The 15,370-nt window shown below is 39.3% G+C and overlaps 1 protein-coding gene across 1 annotated transcript; it reads right to left on the reverse strand.

The window, feature by feature from the left end:
• Window positions 1-8,052: 8,052 nt before the first annotated feature.
• Window positions 8,053-15,314, reverse strand: LOC131959632 (serine/threonine-protein phosphatase alpha-2 isoform-like). Its single transcript, XM_059324844.1, has 7 exons — window positions 14,909-15,314; window positions 13,191-13,322; window positions 12,425-12,655; window positions 11,891-11,995; window positions 10,475-10,698; window positions 9,700-9,834; window positions 8,053-8,989 (listed from the first exon to the last, which is right to left on the reverse strand). The coding sequence occupies exons 1-7, from the start codon at window positions 14,961-14,963 to the stop codon at window positions 8,897-8,899; spliced, it is 975 nt and encodes a 324-aa protein (XP_059180827.1). The 5' UTR covers window positions 14,964-15,314; the 3' UTR covers window positions 8,053-8,896.
• Between the last annotated feature and the right edge of the window lie 56 nt (window positions 15,315-15,370).

Consider the following 15,370-nt stretch of genomic DNA (forward strand, 5'->3'; position numbering starts at 1 on the left):
AGTCAAATGTTTTGCTGTCTTTTGTTTGCCTTTCTGACAACAATATATTAGTAGCACTTCATTAAATGACAATGTAGTATAATACATAACATTGAGCACAAACTGTTGATTTACTATTTGTTTTAACAGCAGTAAAAAGCCATAAACAGGCTGCGGGTGGTACAGACAAGAATTCAAGTTGCTGTTGCTGATCAATAAAGTGACAGGTGCTCCTGTAAGAACACCACTAGTCACTGCTCACCACCTTTGACAGCTACAGGGCACATTTTTGCTGCAATCTATTTATTCCTGTGTGACGTTGTTGTGCAGCGTCACAGTGACTGCAAGAATCAAAGATCAATTTGTTCTTGAGAAATAGGCTTTACTCTACTAAACTAACTTATTGGGTGTTATTGCATAACAAGTTGCATTCTCCAAAGTTTATTTTTGGTCAAACTGTTCCAGAAAAATGTCAACAGCTGTCAGTGTCAGCGATCTGGGTCATCAATAGTGCTGTACTGTATGTTGGTTAGAAAACAGCTGTTGAGGTACAATTTGTTCACCTACAGTGCGATGATCCATACAAGGACCAGTCATCACCAATAAAACATATAAAACATGTTGGTGAACCAATTCAAATTTCAGAATTTTGACAGAATAACACCAACAGCACAATTACCATGTTAGGGCATCATTAAACAGTTTGGCTGGTCCTGAAATGTTTGATAAGTTCTAAGACATTACTTACTTTACACTCTTTATTTTCATCATGTCAGTGTTTTATGGCTGCCAGACTTCAGATGTTTCCATTAATGGAGGATTTAAGTGAGTGTCAGTTATGTGTTAAGTTATGTGGAATTAAAGCAAATTATTAGTTGAACAACATTTATGTAGATACATTTTTCTTTAAAGATAATGATTTCAGTAGATTACAGTTCATTGTGTTACTTTTCACTGCTCTCATGATTCATCAGTTAGATTTCTTTACATGATTGCTGCAAGGACACGGCTCTGTTTGGTTGTTTGTGAGAATTCCATAACAAATGGGCGTATAAAATACATTATCACCCTAAAATATATATATAGGGTGATAATCAAATTTGGTTTTTCAATTTGTCTTTGAACTATGAAAAATAATGATTGTGCCACAGTTGATTTCACAATGATGCTCTATGGATTTGGATCAAATATTTTTTTGTTTATTTTTTTCACAAATGATATATATATATATATATATATATCTTCAGTAAAAAAAAATTTATTTAAAATGTTCAATAAATGCATGATGTTTCAAAGTCAATCATTGTGTTACATTGTTGACCTACATACATAGTGACCTCGATATTGTCAAGAAAAATTGTGTAGCATTAATATTAATTAAACATTTGTAAAAACATTACTTTTGTGAGGTGCCCCAATGCTGTACATAACTATAGGGCAATATTTACACTATATACATTTATTATTATTAGCCCAACAAACATGAGATCCTGCTGCTGCTCCACCAAGAATTTCTAAAATAGGAAGCTGTTTTTGTGGCAGCTTTCAAGTTTCCAATCAGCTGCTGGTGACCAACTGACCCGGCCCCCTCGCCTGCTGGTGAGGGGCAATTCCTTTCCCAAAATGTACAGAAAATGAATGCAGGATGTCGGAGGGCTGCAAACATTTAGTTTATTGCACATTTTTAGTGCTAGAAATAACATTAGTAATATTAGTAAAGCACTAATTTTCCATTCCAACTTTTAAAAACTGTGCATGCATCTAATCATATAAATATTCATATATATATATAGTGAATATATATATATATATATATATATATATAGGCTTTTTCTTTCATTTCACTGGAACTAAATTATATGAGAATAATTGGGGCGCTCATGTAACTAATGTTGACCTACAATCCACACTACAGTTCAAAAGACATCACTACACGTCATCTAAATACGTAGGTAAGTTGACCTGCAAATAAACGAAAGGGTGAATCTTATTAATTTGGCTTTGGACATGTTAAAACATTATATTCCTATTCTGTTCTGCCAGTGTTCCCATCTCTGTTTCACCCAGCCACTCTCCAGGCCTCAGCTGTTGTACCGCCGTTCTGACCTCTGAGATTTGGGGGCTGTGATAGGGGTCGGCCTGTCAGTGTCTCCCTCAGGGCAGAGCAGTGACATTTAACTCAATATCCCAGAAGGATAGGGTTTCTCCCCCGTCCCCTCCATCTTCCGCCTCAGTCTATTGCTGAAGTGTCAGTAGCCTGTGGGTGCAGGGACTACTACAGCGTAAACCCGTGCAAGCTGGGACACCCATCACCTCCAACTCCCACTGTGGCGCTAACATGCCACGCCCTCGTGCCAGGGCTGAGGGATCACCATGTGCCGCCTTAACCCACCGCGCCCTCCCTCCTCCACTTGTGAACTCTATACATGTTCCCAGTTCTGTACAAGTGTTAAGTACTGTGGCTGTGCAGCTGTACGCACGGCTATCTTATGCAACTAAGTCTGTCTCTGCTGACTTGCACGGCACAAGCAAAGTGAGAGGGACATGGCGACATTTGTCACTTTAAGACGAGGGGCCAGGGAAGACTGACATATTTCCTAAAGAAGGTTATTGTCATTAACAGCATATTCTGTGTGTTGCACATTTTAAGATGTCCAATTCATCAATATCATTAATTTGTGGGGAATAATAATAATAAATTACAATAGCCATAAACATGTTTCAATAATCTAGCACTATAAAAAATGAATTTGTCAGCAAGAAAGTGTAATTCTTATGCTAAAGTAACATTAAAATAACATTCAACAGGCTCCAAGCAATAAAGTTAAGCAGCATCATCTCAACTGCACTTGCATCCATAAACTGCAGGTTTATGACGATCTTTGCAGATGCAAATAAATAAGCTTCCCATAAAATGAAATAACATGTGGTATTGACAGTGAGGACATAATTATCACTGGGCAATAAGGCAATGGATAAAGGAGCTACGGTGTCAGTGTTAGCTGGGTACTTGTTACAGCATTAACTAATAGTAATAATAGAAGTGGCAGCTGAGTCTCTGAATCCAGAATTCCTTGCTAGATATAAATAGAGCAGGTGACACTGTGCTGCTGCGTATGGCACCACGACAGCTTTGCGGCTTTTTTATTTCAGAATGCTAGACCTTTAACTCAGGCTCCTTAAGTCTAACTTTTAACTATTGGAGGAAAATAAGATAGGATGTTGGAGCGCACATTTGACTCCACTGTGTCATCAGTATCCATGCAGCACTTTGGGCTGAAGAGTTCCAGGTTGTTCACACCATTCCACACACTTAAGGCTGTACTATATAAGCCCTGGGGGAGCTGATAGAAAAGTGAGCCTGTTGATCGAAACCTGGCTTTCATTCGACTGATGGGGTGTCATTTACTTTGCTGGCTCTGCATTTTTTAAAAGGCCGTTGTTGTAAATTTACTGGCAGATAGATAGAAATATTTTAAAATGAAGCACAGCATCATCTTAGATTCTCGAGCTTAGATTAAGATGTGACACAGAGCTGCCTTGAGTCATGAATGTACATTTCAGAGGGAATCACAATTTTTTAGCTGTAGGTAGTAATAGACTGTATTTAAAAAAGTGGAGGCAGCCACCGTGACATCACCCACTGCTTTGAAGCCTCGAGTTTGGCATTTTGACCGTTGTCACTTTGTTTTGGATTTTAGGCCAGAAATGGCAAAACAGCCGACTTAAGTGTGTCTTTGACCACATTTAGGCTTGTTTTAAATGCGTTTTGGGCGATCGGATAACAAGGAGTCAGCACTAAAAACAAGTGAAAATCAGGGTCCAAGATGCATTGTGATTGGAACGCTCAAACCACTTGCCGAGCTGGTCTAGGACACATTGGACCACATATAGTTTGTAGTGTAAACGCAAATGCATCACCAATGCAGGCCATGTGGGGGTCGTTTTGATGAGTGCCAACAGTCGTAAAGAAGGAGACTCATGAGACTCACAATGGAGACTCGTGACTGGGCCGTTTATGGGTATTGCTAGCAAGATAGCAACTAGTGATTCAAGTTGTTGTTGTTGTTATCTGACGTAATAAATGTGCATGGGGCAATGCAGTGGCGTGGGTAATAACAGCTGGACACCCCTGGAGAAACATGATACACACAGGTGTAAAGAGCGATGTGTCTCATATGTCCACTTGTGATCTGATCCGAAGGCACATCCTAAAACCAAGTGTTAACAGGGTCTTTAGTACACAGAGTGCTGAACAAGACTTATAAGACACACTATGAAAGGTAGCGACTTGTGATTCACAAGGTAGCCACGCCCTTGTCTAAAGTCTATTTCACTCAAAGGCCCTGTTCAGACTTGGCATTAACATGAATCCATCCTAGGTGATCCCAAGTGGACAGCTCTAAGTACAGGTTGTGAACACACCTGCATTGAGGATGCATTTAAGATCCTATCACTTAGACCACATTTTGGGGTGGTCTGGTATGCATACTGCCAAATTCTTTTACCAGTGTATAAACAAATGCATCCTCGGCCACATTAAGGACCTCAAGTGATATCCCACTTTGATCTGCATGGTCTTATAAAGTGTTCCCCGTGTAAATGGACAGGCAGAGAAGTGCTACACGAAAACAACAGGTGCAAGGAAGTGAGATCTGATCACTCAAGACACATGTGGAGGCGCAATCTAATGCCAGGTGTGAACAGACATACTTAGAGCTGTCCGTCTGTGAACAGATCACCCGAATTTTGGTACAAAAACTGACAAAATAAGCATCATTCTGTACTGAAGATGACTTGAAACTAGCATTTCAGACCAAGAACCCATCAGGAAAATGTTTTCTGAGGTAACAAATCAAGTGAGAAGTAGAATAATTTTCTCATAGACTTCTATAAATTCGGACTTCTTGTTGCAACCTGTGGAGTCATCCCCTGCTGGCCATTAGAAAGAATGCAGGTTTAATGCACTTCCGACCTGAGGGTTGCTGCATGTTGAAGTACTTGTAACGCAGCATACATTTTACCCTTTTTTAAAATTGAAGATATGACTGCAAATGTTTTATTGCTGTTCATATGATACATTTCATTTTACTGTTTTTACTCACCAATCAATTGTATTTGCATACGCTCCATTTTGGGAATTTTGTTTCTCATGGCCTGCATTTACCTAACTATCTAATTGGAAGATTACAGTGCAAAATTTCACCACAAATTGTCTTCATTTCATTTTTTAAAATCCTTTTAGTCACTTTTGAAGTGGCTTACCGTAGATAATTCAGAACTCTCACTCAAGACATGTTTTGATGAATAATTTCACTTTTAGGAAGTAAAAACCTCTTTGTTACGAGTGCTCTTTCTTCACCTCTGATGAACTCATCAAGCCCTGCAGAGTGTAGACCTCTCTGCGCCGTCAGCCTTACGACACATCTACTGGCACGCTCCCATCTATTAAGGGGATTATATTTCATAAGTGACAATGAGAACATACTTTGATGTTAATACTCCAACAGCCAGTTTTCTTTTTTCCAAAACACTGTTGCTTCACAGATTTAACAAGGTTTTTTTTTAACATCTGCACATGAACAAATTATTTCTTACCTTTCATAATAGCCATAGTCATAAATTAAACATCTTAGTATTTCAAGCCAGCATAGCTCTCTGAACTAGTATGTACAGTATTTGGTATCGTCTGAAAGATGTACGCTTGGAAGTATACTACATCTTCAATGTCTTGTCTATTTTGAGTACTCTTATCTAACCAAGACACTATTTAGGGGTTGATTGCTCTGACTGATGGGCACGTTGCAGCCACAAAAATGGGATTGCGCAACGTAAAATATGACCCTAAGTATGATTTTCACCCGTTTCTAACAGCACTGTATACAGTTTAACCTACACACAGCCGAGATAAGGTCACATATGAGTCCTTGAGACTCAGTGAACGACACAAAATTTGGAAACATAATCCTGAAGAAGTGCCGCAATAAGAATCTGAGACCACATAGCAAGTGACAAAATGTGACGAGCAAGGGTGACTCTTAAGTCTTCAAGTCTAATGTCCCACTATAACTGTGCACAGGATTGTACTCCTGGAGAAGAGTAAGGAAGGCAGAAGCACCCAATGTCCTACAGATATCAGTTTTTATGTGGTTTCAGCTTGACGCACAGTTACGGCCTAAATATTTACGCCTCATAAACATATTTTAGTCTGATCCACGTTATTTTGCACACAGAGGTCAAGTGAAAGAAAACAATTTCTGCTACAAGGTGAAATGGGTTCTGAATTCTTAAAAACTATTTTTCTGGATAAGAAATTACATTCTGAAGCAGTATTATGTTTAAGCACAGGAGAGGAAATTACAGCAAATCATTTGAATTTAAAAAGTTTCTGCTTTTTAAATCCAAACCCAATCCCCCCCTCAGCTGTACCCTTCACCTCTCACCTCATTGGTCGAGTAAAAGGAAGGTTTAATGATAGACAGAGCGTCTTGAGGAAGAGTGTTGATGACAGGAAGACGAATGAATGCAAAAAGAGCCAGAGAAATGCCTAAGAAAGAAACGGGATCCTTTTTTGATAAATATAGAATGAGCAACATAAAAGAGAAGTTTTCAACACAGCCACTGTGTAGCACCAGAAGGTGAAAATTACTCATATTTAGAAGGAAAAAAAAGAATTTAAATTCATAAACATATTCACTGATATAATTATGTACACAATGTTGCAACTACTGCAGCCACAATAGTATTTTTGACAGACATCCAGCACTAATGTAATCTCAGTGTTCCCTTGGGAAAATATAAAGAAATTAGCATTTTATTAACAATCTACAGTGTTTTTTGTCTCATAGTTATGTGAATCCTCTGACTCAAGGAGTGAAAGGAGTTGACCAGCACCTCCCTGTGGACAACAACTGAATATATTAAAACAATTCTGTGTAAATGAGCCTTGTGGATGGTAAAGGAAATGCAAGTAAACTACTTGACTAATCAAACTTTTGTTTGATTTCTGGTTAATTGTTAGCGTTTGTTGCTTTAAAACAGGCATGTCCAAACTATTCCACAAAGGGCCGTGTGGCTGCAGGTTTTCGTTCCAACCAAGCAGCAGGACACCAGACTTGACTCAGTTAATCAACTGATCTCAGTCTTCAGACAGTTGATTGGTCAAACTGTGTGCTTTTGCTCGGTTGAAACGAAAACCTGCAGCGACACGGCCCTTTGTGGAATAGTTTGGACATGCCTGCTTTAAAATGTCTTTATGGAGAGTAAGCTAATAGCAATTACTAAAAACTCATTGAACTAAATCTGTTTAGTCAGAGACAGTATATTAAAATCAATTTTACACAATGTAAATATAAAAATGTATTTGAGTTTAACTGAAAACATTTGGTATGAAGAACCAAAGTGTGCAATATAAAATACGGACAAAATGTTACATAAATGGTTTTAACAGCAAAATCAAGCACAAAACACACTGAACCCCCCACATAAAACATTAGCCAGTGCAGAACAGGGCAGTGAAAATAGCCTCTACCTCAGAAGGGACGATCAAACTAGCCCCAACATGGTTTTGCAGTACAGGTATCAAAATTACAGTAAGAATGTGTAAGAACTTTGATAAAATAAAAAAATAAAAGCAATCTTCCAGACAGCTTGACAGGTGAGTTAAAATTTAGTCAATTGATTTAAAAAAATATATAAAACATAATATAAAACAAAAAATTAACACTGCTTGCAACAAAAAAATATTTAAATTATGTGAATAATTAAACTCAAGATTTCCAAAGGCCAATGTGATTTCAAAATGAATCACCAGAAGAGTACACCATCTCAGAGTGTCTCTAGTTTTCTAGAATGATCACAATAGTATAATCATATGCATTAAAGGTTTAAATCAAACTATTAGTTAAGAGAAAATCTATCCATACTAAAAATATTGATATTCAGAAGTCAACCCCCTACTGCAAGGACTGGTAACCGTATATACAAACAGGTAATGGCAGGAAATTAATTGCAAATCCACTTGTTTATTTCATATCAGAAACAAGATAACAAAATAAAAATGACTAGCAGACATTGTAGCTCAGATTCTCGCTTTATTGGTCAACTTGATGAAAGACTACAAAACGAATTCACAAAAAATCTCTTTCAAGTAATCAAATCTGTACAAACCTAAACTGTATGGGTTTTTTACAGCTCTGGCTCATATGAATCTGAAGAGTCATATGCATGTGTGTGTGTGTGTGTGTGTGTATATGTATGTGTGTGTGTGTGTGTGTGTGTGTATGTGTGTGTGGGTGTGTGTGTGAGTGTGGGTAAACACGTGCTTGCTCCTCTAAGACAAGGTGACATGCTCCTTCCTGTTCAAGGATACCGAGACACCGCGCTCAGACAGGCAAGACACTGCATGCACACACGCACACACATGCACACCTGTGTTTGAGATTTTACAGTACAGAGGACAGGGAAAACAAAACACTTCCCCCCCTCCACAAGTACACACACGCCACCTGCTGGCAGGGCTTTGCTGCTAAATTCATCATGTCAGCAATCCGCCACTGTCTCCCAAACCCTGCTTTTCAGTCAAAATTACTGTACAGACAGACACTGTGGTTTCAACCTTTCCACGGGAGGAGTGGTAAGAGACGGGGGGAAAGTATAAATCTCTAATACTCTCACACAAAATGTACACGTGCACACATGATTTTAATGCTCACCGGCAGACGAGACGCGTTCGCCATCTGCGCACGCACGCACTCACTCAGACAATTCGTAACATTAAATGTTTTAAGAAGTACAGATAAAAAAGGAAAAAAGCCCTGGGTATAGGTTTGATTTCTGGCTGTTTGGTGAAAGAAAGGAGAAGAGAGGTAGAGAGGGCAGGAGGGATGGGTTGGAGGTCGAGGGCAGACTACTGGTGTCATTTCTTAGCTTTCCTGGGGGGAGTGACTGGGCGGCCAGAGCCCATGCCCCCAGTACCGTAGAACAGCTTCTTGTCTGCAGGTTTGAGAATCTGTGAAAGGCAAAGATGAGAAAACTCAGCAACGATGAACACATTGAAATTTTAAATCTTGCAAGGGTTGTCAACGTTTCCCACGTCAAAGACCCCTTAAGCTAATAAGACGGGGATTGATGATTACTATTTCATATACTGTATAAAAATGTTCTACAAATTAATCTAACTGGGCCTACAATAACATGTAAGGCCTATGGTGCCATAAACACTTTGTTATGGTGCACACAATACTAAGCTATTAAAATAATTATTAAGTATTATGCTCCACACCTGAAATTTAGGTGGCTAGCTGGCTGACTGCCAACACACATAATGGGCACATTTTTGAAAAGGAGAAGACCTGACAAACTGAACAACAGCCAAGCTGACAAAAGCTCAGCAGCAAAATATCTGAAGAACTCCCGGCCAAGAATAACACACAAGTACGAAGCAGCTTACATAAAGTATGGATTTACTGCTGCATGTAAGAACGCCTATGAGTGCACTTTATGCATTCTCTGCCTCAAAACCCTCTAAAAACAACTTCTTACTTTTATTATTTTTACACATTTGCTGTTGTATTATTTGCTGTAGTAATCTTGTAAAAGGAGGACCTTGTCCATTAGGTAATGCTACTTTGTTGCTTGGCATGGAAAATTTTGGCAACCCCTAATCTATGTTTAACAGAATCAGAATTTACTTTGTGGCATTGTAGGTGTTTTGCTTACCTGGAATGAGCACATGAGGGTCTCATCTACACTCATCATGGCTCCGGCATTGTCGAACTCACCGCAGTAGTTAGGGGCTGAGAACAGCGTCACCAGCTGCCTCTTTGCAAAGAACTCATATCCGTCCTCGACCACCTGAAAACCGATTAACGACAAGTGGTTTGTAAGGAGTGAGAGGCATTTCAAACATTTGCTTCTCACCTGTATACGACACATCAGGAACAAAAACAGAACCAGACTGTGATTCATTTACAGCATTACATAAACAAAGGGCTTATACAATACATTGCTATCACTTAAACTGCCTACCAGTTATCAGTGAAACTGGGCTGAAATCCAACTGTGCTGCAGTGGCCGTGGGGCTATCCTTGTACCTCAGCAGTTCCACCTCGCTTTTCTTCAAAATTTCAACATCAGCTGTACACACTTGTTTGATAAAAGTGCTAGCTTTGGTTTAACTACAAAAGTATTTTTGTGCAAGAGGAGGATAGGTTCACGACACAAAAATAGTGTTGATATAATAAAACCATGGAAGACGACCTGGGAACCGCCAACCTCTTTAAAAATACTCCTGAAATTGTCTCTGTTAAACTGCTGTAAGCACACTAGTCTGCTTTCCCATAACAAGATACCACAGCTCCACACCCAACTCTTGGTGGTTTAACCAAATGTGGAAAGGGGTGGCCTACCTTTTAATTTATTACACCTGTTTTATTTATCTGCACTGCCTGTCCATCCTACATCTTTAACCTAAGGGTCGAGGTTGTGCACTGACCTGATGGGCCCGACAAATGAGGTCCATGTCGTGTTTGTGGAGGAACTTTGTGACCACGTCAGCGCCAAAGGTGAAGGAGACGCCGCGGTCGTTCTCACCCCAGCCCAGGACATCCTTGTCCGGGTCAGCCCACAGCAGGTCGCAGAGAAGGCCCTGGTCAGGCACATCAGTGGGGCGCATGACCCTTCGCACCTGCTCCATAGACTGGAGGTCTGGGGACAGGCCTGGAGGAGTTCAATGTGGAAGAGTTGAGCGTTAGACAGAAGAAGAACAGTTTTTCCCCTTTATGTTCTGAAATCTGGATTTTGTTTGACACAGAAAATATGAATACAAATATTTTGATAATCCAAATATTGCATATAAAATACATGTTCTTGAATAATAATCAAACCAGTAATCAACATAAATTTTGATTCACAGGCCTTTTGATACCAAAACTACATATACTTTCATTGTGACATTGGCTCACATAATTTTTCTATTAATTTTGGCCTTTCACCTACACACAATCTGTATTTTATGTCACTGAAAACAGAGCTTTTATAAAACTCCTTCCAGTGTGAATATGCCCAGACCCCGCCTTGAGTGTCAACTATGTTTTTTGCGTTTTCATCTATACAGGTCTGTTTCTTAAAAAGTACTGCTTGTGTGTTTTCATTTGATGATTTTATACACTAAATGGTTAACCGAAAATATAATCTGCAGATTATTCACTGTAAAGATATTCTAAAATCTCAGACTAATAAATTATGATCTTCTGAAAAAAAAAAAAGATCAAACTGTCAACTGCGCATGTATTAACACATGATCAAAAAATATGGATTGGGGCTTTAACTGCAGTGTGCTCAACAGATGAAAAACAAACATACAATATCCTTTCTTTGTGTTTTGTCTTGTGTAACGTCACGTTGGAAGAGGGAGGTGGTTTTTACCCTCATGATTATCAGTGCTTGTTTACATATTTTGTGTAGTGGGACAAGACATGAGATAGCTTTGGCTGTCTGGTGGTGTCACACTGTCAGAACCCTTAGGCCAATTTATTATGCTATTTTCTGTATTAGATATAAATCTGTAATTTACATACTTCATTAATATGAACTGTGGTAAAACACATAAGTAACTGACAGAGTCAGGAGTAAAATCTGTTAAAGGTGTACATTTATATCATAACTATGTTCTACCTCTTAGCAGAACTATAGGTGTGATTAAAAATAAGAAATAACATGCTCTACAGCCATGACCACTGGCACAGGGCAGGGATATATTAATATACTTAAACAAGAAATTAAGATCCCACACAGTCCTGCAGGCCTTTGGCCATTATGTTGACAGTAACAACAGTGCAGAAGCGAGTCTGTGTGTGTGTGTGTGTGCGCGCTCTGGATAGAAGCCAATTTAACTGTTTGATGAGGATACCTCCATGGCAGCAGAAGATCTTCTCATCAACAATGGCTGCAACAGGCAAACAGTTAAAGCAGTCGGTGAAGGTCTTCCACAGCTTTATGTTGTATCGCCTCTTACCTGTGGGAGGAAACCACAATTACCTGATCACAATCTAATCTTGAGGGCAATAAAATCTCTACAGCTGCACAGATTGCACAACATTGGAAACACAATTTTTGCCCTAAACTTGACTGAGAATAGCAAAGAACAGCATGTGATTATTCAGTGCCCATACAGCTTATCATGCTCCTCAGCCTGAAGCCTGGTGTACTAAGAGGTTATCTGTGCTGTGGCTTTTGATTCTACAAATAAGTCAGTCTTGTTTTTTGACTACTCTTTACAGTACTTTCTTCTCATTTTTCTTTTTCTCATTTTTAACACTTTAATAAAATCAAAATTAACTACAGTGAATAAGCCTACAGACTTGGGCTTACATTTCTAGCAAAGGTAGATAATAGTGGTAAAATTAATGTGTGTTTGCATCTGTATGCATGCTGTTTGACTTACACTCATCATAGAAGCCATATATTCTGTTAATGGAGGCGCATTCATGGTTTCCTCTCAGCAGAAAGAAGTTTTCTGGGTATTTGATCTTGTATGCCAGCAACAGGCAAATGGTCTCCAGCGACTGCTTGCCTCTGTCTACATAGTCCCCCAGGAACAGGTAGTTGCTCTCTGGTGGAAAGCCACCATATTCAAACAGCCTCAGCAGATCATAGTACTGCCCATGAACATCACCTGGAGAGACAAACAGAATTAGAGTGGAAACAGCAATGTTGGTGTGATACCCATGCTTCCCTGCAAATTAACAGCAACACATCACAACATAGCATGCATTGTTGAAATTATTTTGTTATTCTACTGTTGTTTCGCTTGGTAAGGCAACTGAAAGAATAAGCAACCTTGCAATTAGTGTGATGATGCTGGTGATTATTACCACACTGCAAACTTGCACAGGTCCTGAAATTTGCAGACTGTCCCTTTAAACTAGCACTCTTCATTAAGTGGCATCAGCAGTATGACACAGGAGGGCAACTCCCAAGAGCCTTGAGTGCAAAACAGCACTATACTGGCAAGCCAGTTTTATCAGCTCATCCCTGTAGTTCTATAATTATGTGGCAAGGTCACAGCCATGCACTATATAACGTGAACATAAGCTCACTCATAATAGTCCAGTACTATAAGCCACAACAGCCATCCAAGAGTGTTTGTGAATTCAATGTGACCACACTTAAGAATTCCCCCGACTCTAAAGAACACAACTAAGCCTCACCACAAATCTTGAGGGGCGCCTCAAGTTCAAGCAGGATTGGCTGGCTGAGGAAGATCTCCCGGGATTTGAGGCAGAGACCACGGATTTCATTCTCTGTCAGCTGAACATTTTTGCCAGGTCTGGAGCCTTTCACTGTGAGGGGAAATGCAACAATAGTGAGAATTAGTGCACTGGAAACAAAACGCCAAAAACCTAGCAGTCTTTATTGTCCATACTCAACTGTTATTAAAAAAAAATAGCCTGCAAAACTGAAATAAAATTACAACAGAATTTTAAAGGGGAGGTAAGACCTGGGACTTTACTCCTAAAAATATTAAATATCCTCTTCATTAAAATGTACATGTTCTGAGCAAAAAAAAGGCAAATTGCCATGGACAGTTGGTACATGTTAATATGTAGTGTGTGCATGCTGTTTAGCATTTTCACCAGTCATTTGAGCAATCAAAATTACATAAAAGTTGTGGAAGAAAGAGGAGATACTTTGGATTGCACATTTTCACAATTGAAATTTGAATTCTGAGTACTCATTTGCAACCAAAAGTCAAAAATTTAAATCTGTGGTGCTCCTTTTTTCGCAGTAAGGATTTACTAAGTATTCTACCATGCCCCGAAATCCAGCCAAGGAGCAGCTTTTAGAGACAAATCCTGAAGCTGCCCCCTAAATAGTGAAAATTGGAAAGACTCATGACTTTCATAACATCCAGGGGCTTTTACTTGAATATGGGGCATTTTCTTAATTACATGCCGGAGCCCGCTCTTGAAATATAAGTTGTTTGGATGTACACAACAAGCACAACAATACTTCAGGACCACAATGGACTAACGAATATAATGCAACCTGATGAAATTCACCAAACATTTTAAATGTATTGCAATTTCCAGAGCTATATGTTGACCTTACTGACCAAAAATATTTGGTTAGCAAGTCAAGTAAATTCCACCCGAGGACGCTTAGAACGCGGTTACATTTTACGCGACGGATTTGCAGAAAAAAATATGTCCATTGCTCCAGCTACATCCTTTGTAAGCGATTATTCCAGGTCAACTACACCCACTCTCAAAATGTCTTATGTGTGGATTCTTTCTCGGACAGTAAAATATAAAAATATAAATCAAGGTTCATACACTTTGAGTGGTCAAATTCAAGCACTTTTCAAGGACTTCCAAGGTCCATTTTCAAGCTTTTCCAGGACCTTACAACGGTTGTAAGTTGCATGTTTTAGATGAGTACTTACATGCTAAAAGGGGTAATTTCACTCAACCATACCGACATCGATGGTTTTACACTGAACAACCAAAAGTACAGTTTGCTAATCTCAATATTCAATTCAGTATTTATTTTCATTGAACATGTGATTATCTATAGTCAGCTTGCAAGAGAAATACAATAAGAATTTCAAGCATTTTCAAGCACTTTATCCAAAATCCAAGTGCTTTTCAAACCTTGAAAATAAAACATTAAAATTTAAGCATTTTCAAGGATTTCAAGCATCCGCATGAATCCTAATAAATAGTTTTAAATGTATTTAATGCAGGGGAGCTTAAACAACAAAAGATGAATGTGCTGAGAGAAGGATGCTAGTGACCAAATATAACTGTTTCGTGAGCAAAAGGCGAGATGAGCTCCGGCTAACAGAGCAGAGGTGGCTATCGTTGTCTAGCCTGTTAGCTAAAATGGCTACCTCGGTGAATAAATATCGAGCGGAATACTGACTTACCTTCCAGCAGACGTTGTATAATGGAGTCGATGTTCAACTTGTCGGCTTCGGCCATGCTATTCCTCTATTTTGGTCGTTTTCTAATCACGCCTACGAATCCAATACTTAGTAAGTGTTAACTGGCTACCGAGTTACTGTTAGCTCGACTAGTTAGCGTTAATCGGCTATCGTTAGCCCGCTAGCTAGCTAACCTTGGGGCAAAACGGTAACCTCAAAATGTGAGGTTTGGTGCTGAATTGTTAAAGATGTGATGGCTGTCATGCACTTCAGAAATCCGCCCGGTCAACTGTTTTCCATTAGATGTCAGAATTAACCTTAAAGCCTTCGTATTTTCTCGTGACTACGGTATTTCTGCCGTGGCTGCTAGCACCATGCCATCGACAAAAAAAGCTAATGAACGTTAGCTCAAAGCGAGGCTGAACGGAAAAGCTCTGACCGCTCCCGCGTTCCCATTTGTCAGTT

The sequence above is a fragment of the Centropristis striata genome, chromosome 21 (genome assembly GCF_030273125.1).
Source record: "Centropristis striata isolate RG_2023a ecotype Rhode Island chromosome 21, C.striata_1.0, whole genome shotgun sequence".
Taxonomy (NCBI): domain Eukaryota; kingdom Metazoa; phylum Chordata; class Actinopteri; order Perciformes; family Serranidae; genus Centropristis; species Centropristis striata.

What these genes read in the sequence shown, in the direction of transcription:
- LOC131959632 (XM_059324844.1), bottom strand. Translation starts at nt 14,963, where the DNA reads ATGGCCGAAGCCGACAAGTTGAACATCGACTCCATTATACAACGTCTG. An exon ending in GGCGCCCCTCAAGATTTGTG is followed by an intron (nt 12,656 to 13,190) that starts GTGAGGCTTAGT and finishes TTGTCTCTCCAG; the next exon opens with GTGATGTTCATGGGCAGTAC. An exon ending in GATCTTCTGCTGCCATGGAG is followed by an intron (nt 10,699 to 11,890) that starts GTATCCTCATCA and finishes GAACTCCTCCAG; the next exon opens with GCCTGTCCCCAGACCTCCAG.